We start from the raw sequence: 26,671 nt of genomic DNA on the forward strand, positions 1-26,671 counted from the left end.
TACCCCAGCCATTTGCTGCTCCCAGCAACTGACCCCCACTGGTTCTGACCCCCCCCTGTGGGCGGGTGGATCGGCAGGAAAACCAAGCAAGGAGGAGAGGTGTGCCCACCTTTGCCAACCCTACCCCTCAGGTGGGGGAGGTGAGGTGAAGCACAACTCTCAGTCCCCGCCATCTTTCAAATGGGAGGGCCCAGCCAACCAGAGTGAGGCTTATGCCCAAGGAAGTGACCCCTTGGCCCTGAACTGTACCTACCTATAACACCCTTAAATCTAGTATTTAGGAGCAACCCCAAACCTTGCTTCCTCAGACAAGAAGAGAGATGAAGGACCCAAGAAGGTGTGCTGAACGAAGAAGAGGAGGACCCGAATTGACTTGGCCCCAGTCCTACCAGCCTGTTCCCACCTCGAACCTTCTCCAGCGAAATCCTGGAGTGTTCTGCAGCCAGCAGCCCCCAAGAACCCGGAGGACCTGCCCTGCCTTCCAAAACCAAGACTTTGTCTCCTGTGAGCACCGGATTTGCTCACCAACTCTGGCTCCAGCCAAATTCGTGAGTCTGCACTACTCTGCACCTGACACCCACGGCCCGAGTTCAAGTGGCCCAACACCATGAGGAGGTCTCCCCGGTGAACCTGACCTGATATATGGCGATCTCTGACCTGCCTCGAATCTCCAATCGACACCTACAGACGCTTTCTGGAGGATTCCACCCCCCTCACCCCGACCGCGACCGGAGCCAGTAAGAAAAACCAGACACCTAAAAACACCCCTGCACCAGACATCTCACGGCCTTGGGTGGCATAACCGCTGGTGCCCAAGCATTCCCAGGCATCCCAACTTACCTCTCCAACAGGTGGTCGCCTTAAGAAGATCTTAGTCATTGAGCCTGCAGTGCTTGTTGCAACTGGAGAATCCCCATTAAAATCAACAGGGCACCCGTCGCCAAACCAGCACGCTGCACCCGGCCATCCCTGCGCCGCTGTGGGGGCACCTTGTGTGCTAAATCGGATGCTCCTTTGCCCTGAGCCTAACACCAGGAGCTTTGCTCACACAACCTTGTGGCCTGCTCGTGAGCAGCCACCAACCAGAGGCCTCCTAGCCCCTATTGGATAACAATGGGCCTCAGGCACTCTGCACCTGGCCGCTGAGGGTGCTATGAGAGTGCATCCTCGACCCTCGGGAGAACCGTGGTTTCTAAACCCAGAAACCCAACTCCCACAACCAAGTACTTACCTGTAAACCGATATCTCCTTTTCCTCCCATAGGATCGCATTGACTGCTTTTCTTTAAAAATTGTTCTAAGAGTGTAGTTGGCTTGTATGGAACACCAAGAAACTGCAATTCAAAAACTGATTTACTTACCTTTTCTCTAGGAAGTGTCCCAGTGTGATATCTAGGCATATCACACTGAGTAAAAAAATGTAACTTAAAAAGTAATCTGTAATATGATCAAAAGTAATCTAACAGTAATTCCCACTATTCAAAGTATTGACAAACCTATAACAAAGTCATTTTCACTCAGCTTGCTTGTATTGGTCAACCTGCTTTGAAAAGTACTATTTACACTTACCTGTGCCAGGAGTGCTTGGTTATAGAAATAAATATAACTAAATATTTGTATAAAAACAAAATGTATGAGTTCAGTCTTTGAGGGTGTGACATCATTTCTTGCCTGAGTGTGTACAATAAATGCTTAACACTACCCTCTGATGAAGCCTTACTGCTCGCCCACACTACCACAAATAGAGAGTAAGGTATTATCTACTTTTACCTCTGCCTACCTTTGGGGTTCCACTGGACTCTGTGCACACTATACCTTACTTTGGTATAGTATATACAGAGCCAGCTTCCTACACAAGCGAATGAGAGAATTATGGCCATCACTGACATATTGTGAACACGCAGGGCACAATGGTTCTCCCTCATGGCATAATAGTAGTCCAGGCAGCGTTGGTAATCCCTGACATATTGTGTGTTTTCATTGTGCAATGGCACAAAATGGTGGAACACTCTTTAGCTAGGCACAATATTATGGGCATCTGTCTTACAGTGAAGGGAATCCATGAGATTTTGTGGGCATTTATGGCACCCATAGACACTAATGCGGTCTCCTCAATTATGGCGGTTTTTCATTATCTGTTGTGATCAGAAAACGGAATGATGGTGTCCACTTCAGCACAATGCTGCCACTGGCTTAATTGCGGTAAGTCCTGGAATATTGTGGACAGTCATGGTATCAAGCGCAAACGTAAATCTCTTTGGATTAATTATATTTGAAGAAGTCTTTGCAAAGTCCTGGTTTTTGGGAAGAGGGTTAGGCAAGGCAAAACCCATTGTACTTGTAAACACTTGCTTTATTTATATTGTTGATGTTGGCTTCACCTCTCCCAGGCTTGCACAGGTGACTTCTTTTATTTGAAAAGTTATTTGTCAACTACCTGAAGTTGTCTGAAGCCTTCCTTCACTTATCAGTGGTTGCCTAATGTAAAGGCACGATCCTCTTGAGCTCCATTATAAATGGTTTTCCAGAACTGATAGATATCTGTAAGTGTATCATACTTAAGTCCAATCACACTGGTGACCTTGTTGATCAGTGAATTATTTCTTATTTCCACTAAAACATAATTTTGTTCATGTTCTTTCTTGTTGGCTGGAGGCACAACTTGACATTTCATGAAGTGTGTTGTGATCCAATCTTTGGGGCTCATTACGATGGCGGACGGACTTAGGCTGTCCGTCATCGTCCCGGGAATCTGGACCACCAGGCCATACGGTGGCGGTCCTGCACAGCAAATTACAATGCAAAAGGCATTTTTAACATTGCGGCGGGTGCTGCTGGGTGCAGCAGCACCCTCCACAATTTTAAAAATGCAGGTTGTGCATTTCCCTGCACTACGTGGCAGGCATCACGCGGTGCCTGCCACACGGTGCAGGGAAATGTGCAGGAAAATGTACAGTGCAGGTAAATGTAGGGGGCCACCTATGGTGCCCCCCAAGTGCACAATCTCATTGCTTCTGCACAAGGAGAGCCCGCAACGGGCCCCCACAGTACATCCCTGCCAGCCCTTGAATGGCAGTTGAACTGCCATTCAAATGCTGGCGGGGATGCTGCATCCTAATGTGGTGAACAATGCCTGCTACGCCCTTCCATCATTAAGGGTATGCTGGCTGGGTCCGACAGGCAATAATAACGATTGCCTGTGTCGGCTTTCCGTCTGCAGCACTCTGCCCGCCATCCTTATCTGGCGGGCAGAGAATGGCTGCACAATGGCGGTGAACCCGCCACCGGCACGCTGCCAGAGGCGGGTTCACCGCCATTGTAATGACCCCCTTAGCTTTTCATGCGAATATTTCAGTTTCACTTTTGCAGCCCCACTCCTGAGTAACTTCTGTGTGGATTTGTGTTTAGTTTGCTTTTTATTTTTTTAATTAAATATATCCATTTTCAGCATTTTATTCATGAATCTAAATATGAGTCCCATTCAAATTCCTATCTTGTGTGCTTCACCTTCCAAATCTTTAGTGCCACTCTGACAGCCAGTTTATATTTTAAGAGGTCTGTTCACTTCTTAACATGGTTGACTTTAGCACACAGCTAGCTATCTTCTATACTGCCAGAGATTGAATCTCCGGCGTGTTGCTCTCAGTGACTAACTTCTTCTTCTTCGTGTTACTATTTTTATTAGAAGTAGTAGTACTAGTACTATTAATAATAAATGGATTGGGTTATTTGTTTCCTTCAAGGGAGCGGGCCAAAGGATTGCTTAACGTATTCCTTAGCTTGTATTTTCCTTAAGCTTCTTAGATGGAGCAACTGATCGCACTTAGTCAGCCTACTTCAACACCTTATCAATAAGGCAACTGCTGATGTATTGGCTGTACAAGTTGCCAGACTGGTCAAGCGATAAGTTTCAATTGAAAGGTAATCCACCGAATTGGTCAGAGCTATTCAATATTTGTTTGGTCCTATGGAACTTATGTATTATTGTTTCCAAAGCCCAGAAATCCCCTACCACTGTATATAAATAAATGCACATCAGTAATTATATTGTATGTATGACCCAGCAGGGGATGCTGACCATAAGGTATGTTGAGGGCAACCACTGAACGTATTACACATAGTTTGTAATTCTATACCATTTTAATTGGTTATTGTATTACCATGCTTGCAGCTATTAGCGACTGGGTTGAGTATGGCCCTAGTGATAGCAGAGGGCAGAATGCTAAGCTACATAGTTTATCCTCTACCTATTTCCCCAGACCGCCAAAGAGAGGGGGGGTGTTAAGTTACTATTAACTTTCAAGTTATATTTGTTAATGTGGTGGGCCACGATGCTTGTGAACCACAGTATCCTACACAAATTCAGGCCCAGTCCTCGTTGACAGCACAACAGCCTATTACAATTGAGCTTGTCTGGGCTCTTGGAGCACCAAGCCTAAACAAGCATAGGACTAACCCCCGTGGTATCTCTTACGCACAAAGTTCCAATTAGCAATTCTAATTATTATCTGGTGTTGCCTCTAGAGGCCTTGGTGAATCCCTCTACTCTTACTCCTACAACACTTACAATGGGTAAAGCAAAGTAGAGACCTCTTGATAGCACACCCAGAATACTTTACACCACTATACATATACCCACCAACACAGCCCAAAATCAAATTATAAGGACCACAAAATAAGTCAGCCAGATCATTCTTAAACATGTGGAAACAGAATCAAACTAGACTAGCTCTGAAAGCGCTAGACCGGATACTAGTTAAAAATATGTTTAAAATGTCATGCATTATAAGGAGGTCCTACTGCAATAATGGCACCTCAAACATGAAAATTTCAGCACCACACTACAGTTCTGGCTTAGCTCTCCTGCAGTCCACCACACACTTGACACAACAATAATCATTTGGGCAGATAAAACATGGTGGTCAATAACTTCAGGAACAGAGCAGCAGATAGTGGAATTAAATGGGTCCATACCCAAGGTTCCACATGGGACAATGCCTGGAAAATGGCGGACTGGGAAATTTCCTCACGCTGATCTGCCCCTAACATTTGTTCTGTTTAGTATGACTGTTCAGCACCTTGCAGCTATTGCAAAATGACATTTGGTGCTGGAAGATACTCCTATGAAAAAAAGTTTGGTGGAAGAAAATTATTGTTTTGAAGCTATTGAACAAGGAGTTCAACGATCATTGAATATTTCACCAGAAAAGGGTATTGAATAGCTTGGATAAAAGGAAATACGCTTTAAGTGGAGTTCAGAGAGGATAATAGACCAAATGGCTAGTAGCACAAGTTACTTACCTTCGGTAACGATATATTTGTAAGAAACAGTAGTTAGTGTTAGATTCCTCACCTTAGAATATCCCGAGGCGTCAGACTGGATCCGGAAAGTTTTCGTCAGCAGTACCCCTGCGCACCGGCAGGCGTCGTCTGCGGCTCTGTGTCCGTCGTCGTGATCGCTGGAATGACGTCGTCTGAGTACTTAGACGCCGCCCTCGCGCTCTGACGTAAGTTCTGTACATAGCTTTCCGCGCCAGTAACACAGAGCCATGATAGAAACCAACACTGGTGCCATGAAACTAGGGCCCTGAAAGGGATGTCCTTAACCCTAGATATCGGTTCGCAGAACGGGGAGGATGGGTGGGGTGGTAAGGAATCTAACACCAACTACTGTTTCTTACAGATATATCGTTACCGAAGGTAACTTGTGCATCTGAAAGAAACAGGTTAGTGGTATTTTCCTTACCTTAGAATAGATACCTCAGCAATACCAACCCCGGTGATGGGTCTGCGAACCAAGATCACACCAGAAAGTCCTGGAGGACGGAAGGGCCAAAAAAGCCATCTCTCCGGACTTGGCTGTCCAGGCAGTAATGTCCAGCAAACGTGTGCAGCGAGGCCCACATAGCTGCCTGGCAGATGTCCTGCAAGGGGACTCCCCGACACAGGGCAGTAGTAGCTGCCGTGGCCCAAATGGAATGGGCGCGCAGCCCAACAGGAGGCTCCTTTTTCGCCAAAGAGTAGCAAACCTTGATGCACAAGACGACCCACCGAGAGATGGTCCGCTTGTGCACCTCCCGTCCCTTCTTTGCGCCCACGTAACCAACAAAAAGCTGGTCGTCCACCTGGAACTGGTGTGTGCGGTCCAGATAGAATGAGAGCGCACATTTTGGGTCCAGACGATGGAGCCTCTCTTCTTCATTCGAGGGATGCGGAGGCGGATAGAAGGTGGGCAAGGTGATGGACTGCCCGATATGAAAGGCTGTGACCACCTTGGGCAGGAAAGAAGGACGAGTCCTTCGAACAATCTTGTCCGGATGGACAGAGAGGAAAGGAGGTTTAGAAGATAGAGCCTGGAGCTCACTCACTCTCCTGGCAGAGGTGATGGCAACCAGGAATGCAGTCTTAAGAGTCAGAAGACGAAGAGGACAGTTATGAAGTGACTCAAAAGGAGCGCACATCAGATATGTTAGAACAAGATTCAAGTCCCACTGAGGCATCACAAAGGGAACAGGAGGAAAGGTGTGTGATGCCTTTCAAGAATCTATTCACAACAGGGGACTTGAAAAGAGAAGGCTGATCAGGAAGCCTTAAGAAGGCTGAAATGGCCGAGAGGTAGCCCTTGATAGTGCCCAGAGCAGAGCCCTGCTGGGCAAGAGAAAGAAGGAAGAGGAGAACCTCTGAAAGGGGCGCAGAGAGTGGATCCACAGCTTTTGCTGTGCACCATCCCACAAATTTGTTCCACCTGCAGGTGTATAGCGTTTTTGTGGAGGGACACCTGGCTGCCAGAATCACATCGCAAACTTCAGGAGGCAAGTCAAATGGCCTCAAATGCCGCCGCTCAATCTCCACGCATGTAGGTGGAGACTAGACAAGTTCAGGTGGAGGACCGTCCCCTGGTCCTCCTGAAGAGGCAGACGAATCGGGGGATCGACTGACATGCTGAGTAGCTCGGGATACCAGTATCTTCGTGCCCAGTTCGGAGCCACAAGGATGACTTGGGCCCGTTCTCGCCTGATCTTCTTCAGCACTCTCTGCAGAAGTGGTATAGGTGGAAAGGCATACAACAGACCGCAGCTCCACTCGCGACGGAGAGCGTCGCCGAGCGAGTGCCGCCTTGAAATTCCAATACGCAGAACTGATGACATTGCGCGTTCTCTTCGGTGGTGAATAGATCTAACCAAGGCTCTCCCCACTGCTGAAAGAGATCATGAGCCACGTAGAGTTCAGACGCCATTCGTAATCCATCATGAACCGGTTCGTCCACCCTGGCGTTCAGGGAACCTGCAAGATGTGTTGAACCACCAGGATGATGCCCTGGTGTTCCAGCCATTGCCAGAGGTGCAGAGCCTCCTGGCAAAGGGTACACAACCCCACCCTGTTTGTTGCAGTACGACATGGCGGTGGTGTTGTCCGTGAACACCTGCACTACACTTCCCAGGACAGAGGGAAGGAATGCCTTCAGTGCAAGTCGGATCGCCCGCAGCTCCAGAAGGTTGATATGGAGCCGGGACTCCGCCGGAGACCAGAGGCCTCTGATCTCCCTCTCTCCAATGTGGCCCCCCCATCCCAGGAGGGATGCATCAGTCACCACTACGTGCTCCGGTTAGGGTAGAGAGAGAGATCTGCTGCTGACCCAATCGCTGTTTGTGAGCCACCATTACAACTGACTCGCCGTGCCCTCCCGAGATCAGGACGTGGTCGGACAGGTTGCCCTGATGCTGTGCCCACTTAAACGTCAGATCCCACTGCAGAGCCTGCATCCGCCACCTGGCGTGATGCACCAGAAGGATGCAGGAGGCCATCAGCCCCAGGAGCCGCAGCGTCAACCTGACCGAGACTCGGGGTAAAGGCTGAAAGATCGGAATCAGAGCCTGAATATCCCGAACCTGCTGCTCGGGGGGATAAACCCAAAACCGCGCCGAGTCCAGAAAAGCTCTGATGAAAAGGAGCTTCTGAGAGGGGCACAGGTGTGACTTTGGCACCTTGATGGAGAACCCCAGCGAGTGCAGGAGGTCGACCGTAGTCTGGAGGTGGGAGACGACTGTTTGGGGCGAGCCCGCCTTCAACAACCAATCGTCGAGATAGGGGAAGATTGAAACCCCTGATGTGCGCAGATGAGCTGCGACCAACGCCATCACTTTCGTGAACACCCGAGGGGCGCTGGTAAGGCCGAAGGGGAGCACTGTAAACTGAAAGTGCTCGTGGCCTACCGTGAACCGCAGGTAGCGCCGGTGGGCCGGCAGGATGGGGATGTGGAAATACGAGTCCTGCAAATCCAACGCTACCATCCAGTCTCCTGGGTCCAAGGCAGCTAGGACCTGAGCCAAAGTCAGAATCTTGAACTTCTCCTTCCGGAGGAAGCCGTTGATGCTCCGTAGGTCCAAGATAGGGCGTAGGCCTCCTTTGCCCTTCTTGGGTACCAGAAAGTAGTGGGAATAGCAACCACGTCCTACTTCTGGCCCAGGAAAGCGCTTGATGGCCCCCTTGACCAAGAGGGCCGTAACTTTCTCCTGCAGAAGTTGCAAGTGATCCCCCAACATGCAGTGGTACTGCGGTGGCATGGCTGGAGGGGTCGCTTCAAAGGGGAGGGAGTAGCTCCTTCGGACGATTTGCAGCACCCACCTGTCCGACGTGATGGTACGCCTAGTGGAGGAGGTGATGGCGAAGCCTGCCCCCCACTGGCGTGGAATGGGCTTGAAATGCTGGACTAGGGAGGCTTAGAGGCAGATGCTGCCGGAGCGGATGTGGACTGACCCTGCCGGTGCCCCCCGGCACCGCCATGGCGGTAACCATGTACCTGACCACGTTGAGACTGGTTCTGCGGTCTGAAACGCTCCAGCGCACGGTCTGCTTTGTCGCCAAAGAGGCGATGGCCATCGAAGGACATGTCCATGAGCATGGCCTGGACATCCCCCGAAAAGTTGGCGGACCGCAGCAAGGCGTGGCGGCAAACCGCCACAGTCGTTGCAATCGCTCTACCCAGCGATTCCGTGGTGTCAAGTCCACACCGGATCGAGTAGCGTGCTGCATCCCACCCTTCCGCCAGGGCTTGGGCGAGCCGTGTCGGTGCCTCCTCCGGGCACTGTGGCAGCACCTCCGCAACCGTATCCCACAGAGAGTGGGTGTAACGGCCCAAAAGGCAGGCGGTGTTGACAGACTGCAGCCATAAACACAGGGAGGAGAACAGTTTCTTCCCAATCTGATCATACCTTTTGGATTCCCGATCCGGAGGAGCGGTCGGGAATGCGTTCTGGGACGTAGATGCCTGGATCACCAGGCTCTCGGGGGTGCGGGTGAACGGACAGAAAGCAGGGGTCACCCGGAGTCGGACGGTGGCGTCGGGCCATGTTCCGATCCACATGGATGCCTGTGGAGGGCTTGGACCAGGTGCCCATCAGAACGTCAGTGAGGGCTTCGTTAAACGGCAGAAGAGGCTCCGAGGAGCTTGCCTGTGGTTTGAGCACCTCAGTGAGGAGGTTAGTCCTCACGGCCACAACAGGGAGCTCAAGAGCCAAGGCCTTGGCCGCCCTGTTCAACACCACGCTGTAAGCAGCCCCCTTCTCCGAAGCCACGGAGGTAGGAGAGACAAATCCAGTGTCGGGCGAAGTGTCCAGACCACTGGCCTCCCCCAGCTCTTCTGCCCAGTACTGGCTCAACTGGCACTGCTGTGCCAGAGGGTCCTCAGACCCCCCCAGTCCTCCTCGTCATCTATCTCCTGATAAGCAGGCAAAAATGATGGAGCCGGGTTGTAGGTGGAGGCCTCACCCATCAACGCCGGAGACGGCGCCGGTCCGACGCCGGACCCGGACCGGTGCTGAAACTGGGGTTGACGTCGTCCGGGGACGGCACCGGGAGTGACACCCTCGGGGTCGGCGCCAGCGGAGGAGTCGTAAGGTCGACTGGCGACGACCTGGATCCTGCGAGGCCCTGTGACGTCGGGACCGGAGTCGACGACGGCGCCGGGGCCGAAGCACCCGACGGCGCCGGAGCCGCCGACCCACTAGGGCTCGCAGTCTGACCCGCGGGTCCAAAAGGCGCCTCGGCAGGTTCCGACTGAGTGAAGTGCGACCTCATGGCCATGAGGAAAGCACTGATCTCATCCGGTGTCGCGTGCAGCCCAGGGACCGGCAGGTATGGAGCTGGACGCGGCGCCTGCGGCTCCGATGGAGCCGCGTGGGCCGTGTCATCCGAACCCCCGGCCACGTCACGCAAGCATCGGGGAAGTCAGAAGAGCGATGACGCCTCTTCGACTTCTTTTTCAAATGCCTCGACTTACCTGAGAACTTGGAGCCCGACGAGTGGTGGTGACTCGTCGAATGGCGATGACTGCGGCTCCGCGACCAGTCTCTCGACTTCCTCCTCGAGCGGGACCTTGAGCGGCACGTAGCCGACTGCCGGAGCTCGAGCCGCTTACGGGACCGCTCCCGTCTAGCCTTCGAGGTCAAGGCCCGGCAGTCGGGGCACGACTTGTCATCATGGTCGGCCCGAGGCAGTAAAGGTGGGGGTCGGTCACCGACATCAGACGGTGACAGGCCTCGCAAGGTTTAAAACCAGGCATCCCTATCGGCACGCGAGTCGAAAGTTAACTCGAAAAGTGATCAAAAGAGATCAAAAAAGTTAGTAAAAAAATTACTAGAGTACTGCTATTCCCGGATCTGCGCTTGCTGGCGCGGAAAAAAGAAGAACTGACGTGAGCGCGCGAGGGCGGCGTCTAAGTACTCCAACGACGTCATCCCGGCGATCACGACGCCGACGACAGACGCGGAGCGGCAGATGACGCCTACCGACGCTCAGGGGTACTGCTGACGAGAACTTTCCGGATCCAGTCTGACGCCTGGGGATATTCTAAGGTAAGGAATCTAACACTAACCTGTTTCTTTCAGATATTTGATTATAATCACACAAATATACTATTGCACAAGCATGCTGTTATACTGTCTGCATCAGCTTTTTTGTACAGGTCAAAGAAAAACTCAAACAAGGAGAGAATTAAGATTTGAAAGAGTTCTTTGCAATTTTTTGACTTCCAGGATGAGAGTTTTAAGGCAGAAATGAGTTATGTGTCTTAGGTGCCGAAGGCTGATGTAAAAAGTACTTCTTTGTTGAAGGTTGGGGAAGAAGAATGGCAAGGTGGAGAGTTTCATCAATCATGAGTTTAGGCTGTGAAATAGGCTGCTAAGGCCAAAAATGATGAAAGTAGGTGCACACCCACTAAAATCCCATCACGGAGAACTATTTGTGTGCGCCATTCAAGAGCACTTCATTGAAGTGAAAAGGGCCTTAGGTACAGCAAATTCCTTTAATGTTTAGCACATTACATCCACAGAGAAAAGACATGTATGGATTTTCTGCTAGTTTTAAAAGGAGAAACCATTATGAAGTTTCCAGGAGTGCATTTATTTGAAAGGTAACATTTGAGAAGGAGATTGGAAAAAGAATTATACATTGGTAAATTGCCACTTGAAATTTGGTAAAGGTGCAATCATCAGGCTTTTCAGGCATATAGTAATGAGTAGGCTGAAGTAGGGAATGCTCAATGAGAAGATAAATAAAGGATTTCTCTCATTGCTCCAGCAAATCAAATCCTATCCTAAGTTTAAACTCTACCAGAGACAACATCTTCATGGTGGCACCGTTGTCTACCTCAGATTTAGTTACCTAATAGCACCTTAAAAGATGATGGGGCATCCGAATGAAGTAGATATTTGAAGAAATCCACTGTTTACAATTCCGGTTACATTTGTGAAGAAAGAGAAAACATTCCTTATTCCTGAAATGGACAGCTTTAGACCCACATTTTCAGTGTTTCTAGGTGTCAGACTTTCCTTTGTAGCTGTCACGGGTCTGACTTGCCAGAGACCCTTAACTCTAATGACTGGTGGTGCGCCACCCCACTTTCACCCTGCGCCTTGTCTCCACAGCCGCAGACTGATACCTGGCACGAGGAAGACAGAGACACCGAGACTGAGTGGCCCACTGGGGTAAATGTGTACGGCTCCTTTAAGGCCGAATGTGGTGGCAGCGGAGCCACGCCCCCAGTGACGTCAAAAGCCGGAAGCTCCGGATCGAGGACGGACGGCGTTTCCCTGGCGGAGGACATCGAGGCGGAGGGCAGTACAGAGCGAGAACGAGGAAGAGAAGCAGACGTGAACGACAAGCCGGGAGGCCAACGGTCGGACGCTTTGCCCTGCCACGCGCCCACGGGAGGAGCGTGGCTAAGAGAGGTACGGGGCCGGGTCGCGGGTTGGGTTGGGAGGCGGAGACAGCCTCCTGTGTGAAACTCCCCGCAAAGGCAACCCGTCCTGAGCACAAGCACCCTCTAGCACGCCCGTTTGAAAGTTGAGCACTTCACCTGGGTTCATTTCCCTCACTCCCGGTCCTTGGTGTTAATCCCAGAGTGCAGGCAGTAATCCGCCTTCTCATTTCCTTTCTTTTTGGTACCTCGTGGGAACCTCGAGCTGAGACGGATCACGTAGAGGACTTCCACGACCAGAAGGCACCACGACAGTTACAGCTATCCAAAGACTAGAGACTTCTTTCAGTTTTCATGAAGAAAACATATATTGCAATAAAACCCTCCTTGAAACCCTTAATTAAAGCCCCCGTGTTTCTCTTTGAGCCAGCAACCCCCACACCGGTGGTCGACCCTCCTAGTACTTCAGAGCCCCTGGGACAGTAGCATATTTTATCAATGAATCTAAAAATGAAAGCAGTACTGGTGTAATAAGATGGGCACCAAATGCCTGCTCTCCAACGTACCAGGCAACCAACTGTGACAGGCGAATCTAAAATGAAGCGTGTTTGAAGGCTTTTTCGTGCCAGCGTTATACTTTTTGACTTTGTTACTTACACATGAAAACCGAGGCTTTTGAGGCAAATTATGCCGCATTATCTAAGTAACCTTAATAAAGTGGGTATGTATAAGCTACACTTGAAAGAAAACAGTGTCTGATACCAGGGTAAAGTCCGTGTGCCTAAACAAATTCAGGAGAGAAAAATGTTCGAAAATGACCCATTATGCATAGAAAAGATTTATGAACGGTAAACCTGTAAATAAAATACTCTGCCTACACTGTGAAATTTGACTGATTTTGATTTAAGTGAACATTTCTTGCTGCTAGAGACACAGGGTAGGGTTTGGTTGGTTGTGTAATTGTTATGTTTTTCATTATTGCAACGGTTGGAATACACTAAGTATGTGTGACTAGGAAAGAGGACGGTGCCTGGCAAGTCAGAAGAATATTGCAAATGTATTTCTTATACGGAATACTAGCATTATATTATAGCTATGATTTGCACTAAAAGAACTACAAACAATGTAATGTAATGACAAATGCCACGTTGCTGTGTATAGGAAACTAATAAAGATATATTTAAAAAATAAAGTGAAAATTTCTTTCTGCGCAGTGAAAATTCTCTCTCAATGCGGAAAAAACTATGCCCAGGTGGAGGTAAATATAAACCGAGACTCTGCACCCTCAGCAAAGAGGAAAGAAGCAATGGACTAGCTGATCTGGAGCGGTATCATCCCAGCACTGTTTCCACAAATGAAGTAGTTTCTTATCACTTGGATGTGAACATTGTACAAATCGCTTAAGTACCAAAGGGTTTTTGTTCATAATCAACAAATTGAAAGGTTGAACCACTGACACGCATGAGCAGGAAGGTGGGTACAGCAAAGTGCAGTCAGCATCTGGAGATACCTTTTTTCTCGCAGATAACAGTAGTTACAGGGTGTTTTCTTCTTACCCCGCAATAGCCGCTGTCGTTAAAGATCTGTGGTGGCAGTGGATTGCCACTTGATGGCCGGCAGTTCTCTGGAACATTTTCTCTCATCCATTTCCGATTCTCTTCGTTTGCTGCAATATCTTTCTCCTCATACTGGATCTTCACAGCATCGAAGAAGCCCATAACATCTTGTTGTTGTTTCTTGATCTGAGTAAAAAACCAACAGTATGGTCAGTCTTTTAGATGTGGCCAACAGCAATATTTCAACAATTGTAATGAATTAGAATTGTTTAAGAAAAGTGCTAATATTGCGAGCTTTGCTTCAGTTAGAAAGTATTCAGGAATAACCTCATAAGCTTGTAAATATGGGGGAAAGGGCATGACGCAATTATAGTTGTCAGAATAACTGGTACTTATATAATTTAGACATTTTGTAAAATTAATAAAAAGGACCACATGTGGATGCTGGACATTATGTCTTTTACCGACAAAACCCCAATGACTTACCAGCCAGAGAAGTCCCGGAGTGGTGCCACTTATGAAAGTGAGTATTGGGGTATATTCGGACCACAGTTTAAGTTGATGGGAAGTATGATTGGGTAGTTTCCCTCCAGAAAAATCATTTAGAGGGTCAACTTTGCCCAAGACCTAATTTTCTATTTATAAGCCAGATTAGACTTAGGACCATACAACCATTCGTTAAGAATGAGTAGGTGGAAGGCGCAATTATATATATCAGAATATCCCTCATGCCTCTGTCAAATGTCAACTTGCATCATTTAGACAAAAAGACGGAGGGTAGTGGGATAAAAGACATGGTACTAGAGCTAGGTACTAATTCCTGCCCTATGCTATCTAAGGAAGCCTCTGCCAACTATTTCTGCCCAATCAAGTTCGCCTAGTACCAGACATAGTTTGGAACTTCTGCGGACTCCCAAAAACAACATATAATCAACTCCAAACAAGAAGATCAAGACAAGTGGAGGTTCATGCCCCCGACATTAATAATGGGTTAATAACAATTGTTATTGCATAGAAAACATTAGATAAAGGTAGCCAGGCTCGCAACCTATGTCAATATAGGTGAACCAAGAATGGAAGAAGCCCACATCTAGAGTGACCCAAATGACCATAAAGGGCCCTCTCCCTGGGCTGTCGATCTAAACTGGAGAATAAAAACTGAAGGTGAAGAGGGGGCTTAGAAGGAGGCTGGTATGCGTGGTCTTCAGAGTGAAGATTGACCAGATAAGGACATCAGCCAGACCGGGCCATTGAGCATGGTTTGACAACTCTTGTTGCCCCAGTGTCTACCCCAGAAGCAAGGAGGAGACAGGTCAAATGGCGACTTGTGGTCCCATTTCAGTCAGGTCTCTTTACCTAGTTATTTCTTTCTCCAAAACGGCATCAGGAGATTTCAGAGGAGTTGAGAAAGAAGGATTATTCATGTGAAAAAAGCAACTGCAATCTGGGAAACTCTACATCAAATGCAAGGTTGGTGGACCAGCTACAAAGCCTCACCACTAGGATAACGCTTTTTAAAGGTAGGGTGTAGTCAGTATACACGTGTGCTAGTTTTAATAACACTTCTGCTCATCTTGGGCTCCGGCAATGTTGAATCAGTCTTACAAGGCAGCCATTCTGGAGTACGTCTAGAGGAACAGGAGAAATTGAAGACTCCCAGAGAGAGTATCCTGCATGTACCACCTCAGTCCTTGAATCAGAGTGCCGGGGGACATGGGATAAACAGCTGGGTGACAGCCACAAATATTGGTGTCACATGTACGGTATTACAAGACAGAATGTAGACTCATGCCTTTGTCTCCTCAGTATACCGGTTGTTGCAGGGAACCATGGGTGCACAAAAGAAACAGTACCGGTTAGGGAAGCAAACATTAAGAAGGTGTCAGGCAGACACTTATTCAAACCATCTTGCTCTGGCAAGTTCGGGATTACACTCTATGCTGAGGGCCTTCTAGAACGAGGTACAGCTCCATGTGACGACTGAGAAACCAGGATCCATCAGCACCTAGCACACTTTTATGCCTCAAGAGCCTTGCTCCTTGCAGACCGCTGACCAAGCTCACCAGACTGCACCACAGGAGTGAGACAATCCCTCTGTCACAGCAGACACTGGAGTCCATTACATGGTCTGACTGCAAAGGCCTGTTCCTTGGGACAGTCAACCAAATGCTGAATAAAACTGCCAAGCATAGTTAGGTGTCTACTGCCACAGGACACTGGATTGTCCAGGATGAGTTCCCTATCCGCCTTCAGCTGGTCAGGTTTGCTTCGGGCTGCTGTCTCTGATGCCATGAAGATGCAGCATTTTTTACTTTCTCCTGTTCCACTATGTTTGTGTTGGTCTCCCGCCATGGTGCAGGTCTCCGAGCACGGAGGAGTTAATGCTGAGGGCTTGGAGAGCTATATGTTTCTCTTCAAGATGGCCATAGGTTCATCTTCTTCGACCTGAACATGCCCCAGACCAGTATCCGTTCCTTTTGGACCACAGCCTCAAAAGTTCACCTCAAGGGCATTGCCCAGTGTGTTACATGAGAGGCTTTGACGCTGTGGCGGAAGAAGCATTTATGATGACCAAAGGATTCTGAAGGATCATCAGACATCAGCTGAGCTCTATTAAAGACAACCCACCATCTTCTATGATTAAACCACAACCCTGCATTTTTTTAACAAAATGTTAAGGAACTTAAGTTGGTATGGGCTGCATTGAGTAATCTGAAGTTATAAACCTTTGCTGTTAGGAGTCATGGCTATGTTTCCCACATTACGTTCGAGTTTTAGAATAAAGCCGAACCCAGAAATGGTACTACAATAAAACACCAATCTAAGCTTGCACCTCCTCTACAAAACGTGTGGCGTTAGTTCTTATTGTAAATTTGTGTATTCCAGAATATGCCTAAGAAAGTGAATTATAAGAGGATCTATCTTTTAAAATTAAAATTTAATGTGAAAGAGGCCATAACTTTCATTCAAGTTATTTAATCAGCCAAACAGTTCATCAGTAAACTCGAAAAATAAATGAAGATATCATATTTAATAAATTACTATTCATAGCATAGCAGCCACAGTAAACAGTATGAATGAGAAAGTCATAATTACTGCTATCGTAGTGAAGAAGAAATAAAGAAAATGTCAGTATTAATTAGAGCTATATTTTAAAAGGATTAATGAATGATAGTTACTCTTGATTTCATTAACAACTCTAGCCTTTAGATAAGCAAAGGTACCAGTAGGTGAGATTGTTAGAAATTGTGCACTTGTGTCTAGGTAAAGTTGCTCAATATGTATCTGTTACCAACAGGGCCCCTAAAAATACATCAAATAAGTCAGGGAATAAGACCTCAGCAGCCATAGAAGGGCCACCATGATCATTTTAAAGCTTGAGATTTACAGAATGTGATAAACACATTAAGAGGAGGTAAAGTTCACATACCATAAACAGTCCACAATAAATAAGGCTATTTGAAGTCTCTTCCCCTACATCTAATTATGCTAACATGACACATTTTGAAAGCTGGCCGAAGACAGGATTGTCCTACAGCAATTTTTTCACACAAGGCTTTAACGCCTATTGAAAGGAGAAATCCATCTGTATCTTCAAGTGGGTCATCTGGTTGTTTTCTACTTCTTCAAACAAGATCCCATGAACTAATGCTCATCTCCTAAACTTGTTTGCCCTTCTACTGATAATCTACTGAAAGTATTGCCATTGTGTTGCCAAAAACTGAAACACCTGCCATTAAGGAACCCAAGGTACAATTAAGAGGCAGAGAAGTGACCTTTAGCTAGGACCAGTGCTCCATCAGGATAATACAGGGTGGCTGCCTACGCTACAATCAGCATTGGGACACCAGATTGCTTCTAGAAGCACTGAATATGGGAACAGTTTATGCAGTGGTCCTCAAAGTGTATTTTATCTACGGTGCAAGAAATCCAAGCAATATACTTGCCTTCTACTTATCCAAACTTAAAAAAGCCCTATTCCGAAGAGGTGATAAAGACAACTGTGATACATTTGAGTTAGACGGTTCCAGGGCAGTCGGAGGCACTGGGCCCTTACTGGAACAACTGGGAGCATTGGATTCCAGTGCCCTGGAACCCTAGTACTGCAGGCCCTCAAACTGGGGCTCTAGTACCAGTTTTAATACTTAACGGTTAGGTTAGCGAGGCAGAGCTGACCAAGGCTTACTCAGGGAGTTGCTGTGGGCTAGAGACACACAGGTCAACAATACAACAAATAGAACTTAATAAATGAATTTCCAGTCAGTGCGTTTCCTTAGTTTTTTGTTTTTTTAAGTACTTTATTATTATTATTAAAGAAAATTTATATGCAGAAAGCGCTACTAAACCCGGAGGCATCAAGGCGCTGAGAGTGGAATCAAGAGAGCTCATAAATCAACCAGGGGGGAATTAGAGATAGGCTTGTTGGAATAGCCAAGTCTTAAGTGCCTTACGGAAATGTATGTGTGAAGAGATCCCCTTGAGGTCATTTGGGAGCGTATTCCAGAGTCTGGGCGCAAGGAAGCGAAAGGACCTTCCACCCCATCTGGCTTTGGCGATGCGGGGGACAGTAAGTAGACATTTGCTGGATGAGCGCAGTGTCCTCCCAGGGACATAATGGGCCACAAGAGCACGTATTGCCTCCGGTCCAGATTGATTCAGGGCACGATAAGTAAGGCATAAGGCCTTAAAGTTGATCCTTGCCTGCATAGGGAGCCAGTGCAGGTCTTTTCTGATGGAAGTACCCGAAGAACGTTTAGGGGCACCTACAACAAACCGGGCCGCCGCGTTCTGAACGGTCTGGAGGCGCTGGATAAGACCACTGCTAATGCCAAAATAAAGGGCATTGCAGTAGTCAAGTCTGGAGGCAATGACTGCTATGGCCACCTGTTTGCGTGCCCCAGGGGAAAGATAATGAGTGATCTTTCTAAGAATCTTCAGGGCATTGCAGCAGGTGGACACAGTCCTACTAACCTGCTTGTCCAGAGAAAGGGAGGTGTCCAAAATGATCCCAAGGTTGCGGGCAGAGAACGTCGGCACAGGGCAAGCCCCAAGAACAGACGGCCACCAATCCAGGGACCAGGTCTCACTTTTGCCCCCAAAGACAAGGACCTCCGTTTTCTCGCCATTCAATTTAAGGAAGTTCTTGACCATCCATCCGGCGACCGACTCCATGCAGTTTTTAAAATTATGCGCAGTGGAGCTCACAGATTGGGAGATGGAAGCCATAATCTGCGTGTCGTCAGCGTAGGAGAGCACTTCCAGCCCAAAGGATCTTATAAGCTTGGCGAGAGGAGCAACATAAATGTTAAAAAGCGTCGGGCTCAGTGAGGATCCCTGAGGGACCCCACACTTCACGGCTTTAACAGATGACATGTGCTCGCCTAGCTTGACCCTTTGCTTCCGTTGGTCGAGAAAGGAGGCAAGAAGATTAAGTGCAGAACCCTTTACTCCCAGCTCACTGAGTCGGCTAACAAGAATGGAGGGAGACAGGGTGTCGAAAGCCGCCGTAAGGTCAAGTAGCACCAGTAAGGTGGTTTGACCGGTGTCGACCTTAGAGCGAATACTATCGACCACCACTGTGAGTGCCGACTCAGTGCTGTGGGTCCTCCGGAAGCCATGCTGAGAGTGATCAAGAGAGTTGGTACTATCAAGGAACGCACTTAGATGGAGGTTGAGATGAGACTCCAGTAGTTTAGCAGGGGCAGGGAGAAGGGAGATGGGACGGAAGTTCTTTAATGTCCCTGGGTCCAGAGTAGGTTTTTTGAGTAAGGGCTTTACAATGGCCAACTTCCAGGGGAGGGGGTAAATCCCCTCTGAAATGGCCATGTTCATCACATCCATCAAAGGCGGAAGGATAGTGTGTCTGCAATCTTTAAGGACCTTAAGGGGACATGGGTCCAGTGGAGATCCGGACTTTAACTTGTCCAGCAGAGAGTTCAGATGGGTAAGAGTGATAACGGGGAACTGGGAAAAAGAGTGGGAGGGGGTAGGGACCGAGACAACCGGGGAGGTCAGGGAAGAGGCAGAAAGAGGACTGGAGTTACAAGATTCCAGATCTGTGTAAATATTCATGATCTTCTCATGAAAGAAAGTGGAAATCTGATCACATAGAGCCTGTGAGGGTGTTATAGGATCAGGCGTCTGAATGAGGGAGAGATTATCCACAATCTTGAATAGATCACCGGGTGATTTGAGGGAGGACGTAAGTTTGGAGTAATGAGCCTGTTTATCCCTAAGTACAGCCGCTTTATAGTCTCTAAGGAGAGCTCTGTGTTTTTCCCTCTCTGTAGGGTCAAGGTGTGTCCTCCAGAGCCTTTCCTGCCTTCTACAGACAAAACTAAATATTGCATGTAAATTAACAATGATGTACAAGCGGGAGGTAGAAATGCCTGTAAGAAGACCCTCCAAAGGGCTTCCCAAGCTACAGGAAGTGTGCAACAAACAAGGTCACAATTTCCTAATAACTCCCTACATTTACCCAAAACCTCAAAGCTGGAAGCACCTTTAACGGTTTGTGCACCTTCAGGCCCTAGCTCATAAAAACACATTACCCCGATATGTGCCTAAACAACACGTGGCAATCACTAAACGCTTTAATAGCCAAACAGTGTCAATGAAATGTTTCAACAATAGGTAAAATATTTCGGATGATATCAGCAGAAATAGGCTCGGATTTTAACTTTAATTGCTAGTCCTGATATAGTAAAACAGTGAACATTTAATTTCAGCAACCTTTTTGTACCTTCACAAGGTTGCCTAGCAACCACAGAGAAACTAACAAGAAAGGTCCAGGCACCCCTGAACCTCAAGGCTAAATAACAAGTTATACATACCTTCTGTAACGATATATCTGTAAGAAACATAGGTTAGTTATAGATTCCTTACTTAGAATTACCCTCAGGCGTCAGACTGGATCCGCGTAGTTTTTCGTCAGCAGTAGCCCTGCACGTCGAAAGGTGGCGTCGTTCGGCTCCGCGTTTGTCGTTGGCGTCGTGGTCGCTGGGATGACGTCGCGGTAGCTACTTAGACGCCTTCGCACGCTGACGTCAGTTCTCTACACGACTTTCTACGCGAAAAGCACAGAGCCATGCAAGACACTGACCACTGGTTCACAAAACTAGGGCCATAAAAGGAAATCCTTAACCCTAGAAGTCACGTCGCAGAACGGGGAGGATGGGTGGAGCGGTAAGGAATCTAAAACTAACCTATGTTTCTTATAGATATATCATTACTGAAGGTAAGTAACTTGTTCATCTGAAAGAAACAGTTAGTTATAGATTCCTTACCTTAGAATAGATAACCCAGTAATACTAACCCCGGAGGTGGGTCTGCGAACCAAGTTCACACCAGAAAGTCCTGGAGAACAGAACTTCCAAAGAAGCCGTCTCTCCGGACTTGGCTGTCCAGGAAGTAGTGTTTTGTAAACATGTGCAGCGATGCCCTCGTAGCTGCCTGACAGATGTCATTGAGTGGGACTCCACGTCCCAAAGCAGTGGTAGCTGCCGTCACCCTGGTGGAATGGGCGCGTAGCCCCACTGGAGGCTCCTTCTTTGCCAAAGAATAGCAAGCTTCGATGCGCAAGACGACCCATATAGAGAAGGAACGTTTGTGCATGGCCTGACCTTTCTTAGCACCCACGTAGCCCACAAAGAGCTGGTCATCCACCCGGAATTGCTTTGTGCAATCCAAATAAAATGAAAGCGCACGTTTTGGATCCAGACGGTGGAGCCTCTCTTCCTCTTTGGAAGGTGGAATGAAGGTGGGCAAAGTGATGGTCTGTCCAACGTGGAGAGAAGTAACCACTTTGGGAAGGAAGGATGGATGAGTCCGAAGGACAACCTTGTCCAGATGAACAGCGAGAAAAGGAGGCTTATAAGAAAGTGTTTGGAGCTCACTCACTCTGCGCACAGAGGTGATGGCCACCAGAAAGGCCGTTTTTAAAGTCTTAAGCCTTAGAGGACAGTTATGTAGTGGCTCAAAAGGGAGCGCACATAAGATACGTAAGAGCCAAGTTCAAGTCCCACTTGGGCATTATGAAGGGAACAGGAAGAAAAAGATGAGATAGCCCTTAAAGAAACGATTTACAACAGGGGAATTGAACAGAGAAGGCTGATCAGGACGCCTAAGAAAGGCTGAAATGGCAGAGAGGTAGCCCTTTAAAATTGACCAGAGCAGAGCACTGCTGGGCCAAAGAAAGGAGGAACAAGAGAACCTCAGAAAGAGGGGTAGAAAGGGGATCCACAGCCTTTGCTACGCATCATGCCACAAATTTGTTCCATCTGCAGGCGTATACCGTCTTAGTGGAGGGACGCCTGGCTGCCAAGATAAAATCACAGACTTCGGGAGGCAGGTCAAATGACGTCAACTGCCGCAACTCAATCTCCACGCAAGGAGGTGGAGGCTGGACAGGTTCGGGTGGAGGACCGTCCCTTGCTGCTGCGACAGAAGACCCTCCCGAAGAGGCAGTCTGATCGGAGGATCAATGACCCTGTTTAGCAGCTCAGGATACCAGACTCTTCGTGCCCAATCCAGAGCCACAAGAATGACTTGGGTCTGGTCGCACTGATCTTCTTCAGCACTCTGGGCAGAAGTGGTATAGTCGGAAAGGGATATAGAAGACCTCAACTCCACTCGCGATGAAAAGCGTCACCTAGCGAGTGCCGCCATGGAAATTCCAACGCGCAGAATTGCTGACATTGCACGTTCTCTTCGGTGGCGAATAGATCTAACCAAGGCTTTCCCCACTGTCGAAAGAGTCCTTGCACCACCTCAGTCAATCTTGTCTAAAAGAGCCAGAGTAGAACAAGGGCACAAAAGTACCTGTCGGCATCAGATCTGGCGTCGGTTGATGTTGGTCCGGCGCCGCGTCTTCATCGAGGCGGAGGCCAGGGTTGATGTTAGCTGGGGACACAGCCAACGCCGGCCGCGGACGTTGTGCTGCTGAAATTGGCACTGGGGGAGGTGTAACAAGGTCGACCTGCGCCGATCAGGATCCAGGCCTGGCTCCAAGGGGACCCTGCAGCGCCGGAGCCGAAAGCATCGATGGGCCAGGGCCCCAGCCGAGTCCGCAGGGCCCAATGACGCACTGTCAGAGTCTGGCCGCCCAAAGATGGCATACATAGCTTCGTAAAATTGACGAAGCTGGGCAGGGGTCCCTCCAGGTTCCGGGAAGGGATGGAAGCCCTGAGTCAACCCTTCTGGCTCCGCACTTGGATCTGCGGGAGGGGCACCACCCGCATCCCTCTTTGCGTCGGCCGACAGACAGGGAGTAGTCGAAGGTGACAATGCTTCTCCGACTTCTTCTTGTGCTTCGACTTACCTGACCCTAAGTGCGAAGACTTGGAAGAAGAGTGATGATGATGACTCCGCAACCAGTCCCTCGACCTCCCACACAACTGGGCCCTCGAACGGCACGGAGCCAACTGCCCGGCTTCGAGAAGCTTCAGGGACCGCTCCCGCAAAGACTTCGGATTCATGGTCCGGCAGTCGGAGCACGGCTTGGGGTCATGGTCGGGATCCAGGCAGAAGAGGCACACGCGGTGCGGATCCGTCCCCAACATCAGTTGGCTACAGGAACTGCAAGCCATGAAGCAAGAGATCCCTGACGTGCACCAGGAGTCGAAGACTCGAAAACCATGTCAAAAAGTGACTGGAGGTACTGTTCTCTCCGGATCTGCGCTGGCTAGCGCGGAAAAAGAAAGAACGGACGTCAGCACGCGAGGGAGGTGTCCAAGTAGCTACCGCAATGTGATCCTGGTGACCACAACGCCAACGACTAACGCGGAGCTGATCAACGCCACCTTTCGACGCGCAGGGGTACTGCTGACAAAAAACTTTCAGGATCCAGTCTAAGGTAAGGAATATATAACAAACTCTTTCTTTCAGATGTACCAATCAAACAAATGTAAACACATCACATCTCTCTTCTGGGGTCACTCATTCCCATTCCTAGGAGACCTAGAGTGACAGAACAAAAATAAATGGGGTTTCTAGAGCAGGGGACTGCTTGGCTCATAGCAGTGCCCCAGTCCTTTAAACAGATGTGAGTGTGTGCTGTACCTCCATGAGCACTACAACAGAAGAATGTAATTTTTTTTCCTCCACGCCAGTGGCTTTTGGGGTGATCTATACCACCAGCAGCAAGCCTTTTAAAGTTGCTATAGGCTGGTATGTTTTTCCATTTACTTTTCTGGAGCACTGATGAAATGCTAAATCTTTTAACAAAGTGGGTGCTCCTGCCCCGAATGTGGCACTCGAGCACCTCATTCTTCTCTGGCACCTGCTCTTCTCTCTTCTTCTGCCCACTTATGTCAGATTGGAGTGGTGCGGGCAGTTAAGCCGACTGTCCTGCTCACTCCCATCACCCCAGACACAAGGGGTGAGGAACAAGTACTAAGGAAGGCTTTTGTGCTGAGTGAGCCCTCCTAAAGGCATGGTATTTCACAATGGACTTGAGGGGTGAGGGGGCTCCACCAAGGCTCTCCTCTGTTAGAATACCATTCTTTCTTTTTTAAGTAGAACGTGACAGGGTTTATATGGCTTGTGTACTCATGCTTCAACAAGGTTCCTAGAACTCTAGAAGTAAGATCTCAACAGCCATAAAAGGGCCACCATGATCAATTTAAAGATTGAGATTTACAGAACAGGCTCAAAGCATTTCCTTTAAGAGGAGGTAGAGTTCACAAACCAAAAACAGTCCACAATAAATGAGTCACTTGGAATTCTCTTCCCCACATCTAATTATGTTTACAGGACACATTTTGAAAGCAGACTGTGAAAATGCCGAAGACAGGATTGTCCAAGAGTAGCAACACCACACAAGGCTTTAACGCCTATTGAAAGGGGGAATCCATCTTTGTCTTCAAGTGGGTCCTCTGGTTGTTTCCTACTTCTTCAAACAAGATCCCAAGAACTAATTAATGCTCATCTCCTCAACTTGTCTGTCCTCATATTGTTTACCTACTGAACATATTGCCATAGTTTTGCCAAAACTGAAACTCCTGCCATGCATGAAAGCAAGGTACTGTTAAGAGTCAGAGAAGTGACCTTTAGCTAGAGCCAGTGCTCCATTAGGATAATGCGGAGAGGCTGCATACGCTACTGGCTTCAACACCGAGTGGTCCTCACTGCAAATGGTGAGCATTTAATATAGCACAATGGTGCCTAAACCTTGGCTGTTCCCCTAGGAAGTCCAACAGCCACGAGGGCTACCGAGGGGGTGCTTCGTGGACGCTGCTTTGGGGTAAACTTCACGCAACTGTGCCAGTTAGATCAGTGGAGACAAGAGCCACACATAAGCGGAAGATTTATAAAACAATATATCTGGCTCTGATGGGGCAAAAAATGTTCACTCTTGTACTCATGCTGGCCAGCTGGCAGTTCACAGTCTTCTCCCAAAAAAATGAAAAATTTTAGGCAATAAATCTTCTCTTCTGGAAATGGAAGGGATCGGGGGAGGAATCCGATTATGGTGACTAGCTGGCACTCTCCAACAAGGCTTGGTATGTCTTTCTCACAGAGACAAAGCGAGATCAGTCATAGCCCTTGCACCAGTTTCATAAGGGGTTCTCAGTGGAGTGTTGGAGGGAAGAACTCACTTTTGGGTAGAAAGAGCATGTCAATCCAAAGTATGGTAATTCAAAACCCTCATGGCTAGTTCACAACCCTCAAAGCCCTCGGGGAAATATTCCACATATCGAAATACATCAAGGAATGCATATATGCTTTTGAGACTCAGGAAAATATAAAGTAATTTCAATAGGCTTGCCACGTTGAGCCTATACCAAATCAAATCAAATAAACTTTATTCGATTTTTTGCATTTAAAAATCATAAAAGTCACATAGTAAAATTTACACAATACTGTTTTAAAAAGAATTAAAATATTACATACAAAAATTACATCTTTATATACCACTTGTATCTTAATATCCCTTCTTTAGTTAATTCACAATTAGTTAACCAGTCATTCTATACATTGGTCCTCCTCAGGTTGGGTCTCCCACATTAGACTCTTCCTTTTTTTCCAATATGGATTTCAAAAGTTCAGACATAACACCCACACAGTATACATTGTCCAATTTTTGTAAATATAGGAAGGCAGGGCGACATTGCCTCCAGCCCCCTCTCTTCAGCAATGGCAAAATCCACCTTGTTCTTTCAGCGCTATAAAACTTACAAAATAAAATCACGTGTATTGTCGTCGGAGGAGAGCTTTTATCACAGGGGCACCTGCAAAGGTCACTAGTCCAATCATTAGGGTTTGGGAAGCTGACTAATCGATGGAAACTGTCAAATCGGAGTCTTGTAAGGACATACCTGTCATATCCCCCAATACACCACTCCAAATATGGTTGAATATTGTAGGATACGAGAGTTAGCTGGTGTGGGATTACAGTACTTTTCTTCATCTCTATGGCCACTCTTAAAGCCTCTAAGTGAGCCTGACAAGTAGTTTTAAAATCCTTCCTGGAAATTGTACTCAGAGTTACGGGGTTATTATAAAAGTCAGGTTTACCCATGTCTATTAAAGATCTTCTAATATACTTTAACCATGGAATCCTATTTGCATGGGTTAAACTCATAACATCTCCAATTATGTCTATGTTTAGCTCAGTGTTGCTCCAGACTCTGTGCCATAGTAACAATGGCTGCATCTCAATCAGGTCAGAGATATAGGGAATCCCCAATTCATTGTGACAATTATACAAGGAGGAGCTCTGCGGTACTGCTAGTAAAAACCTTAAAAACAAATATTCCTCTCTTTGTAATATTGCTACATCCCGGTATCCCCATACTCCTGCCCCATACATAGCTATACTCATGCATTTTGCTTGGTAAATGTTAAGTAGTATCCACAGGGGTATTTTACCCAATTTATTAGAAAAGTTCATCAGTGCCCCAATTGACATTTTAAAAAGA

General features: G+C 47.8%; 1 protein-coding gene across 1 annotated transcript in view; it reads right to left on the minus strand.

Annotated features, from left to right (window-relative positions):
• SH3BGRL (SH3 domain binding glutamate rich protein like) overlaps positions 1-26,671 on the minus strand; it is a 272,717-nt gene that overhangs the window by 59,198 nt on the left and 186,848 nt on the right. The window contains exon 2 of the mRNA XM_078688504.1: positions 13,752-13,937. Within this exon, the coding sequence (XP_078544630.1) occupies positions 13,752-13,937 (186 nt within the window). The remainder of the gene's footprint in view (positions 1-13,751; positions 13,938-26,671) is intronic.

Source organism: Lissotriton helveticus, chromosome 4_1 (genome assembly GCF_964261635.1).
Source record: "Lissotriton helveticus chromosome 4_1, aLisHel1.1, whole genome shotgun sequence".
NCBI classification, from domain to species: domain Eukaryota; kingdom Metazoa; phylum Chordata; class Amphibia; order Caudata; family Salamandridae; genus Lissotriton; species Lissotriton helveticus.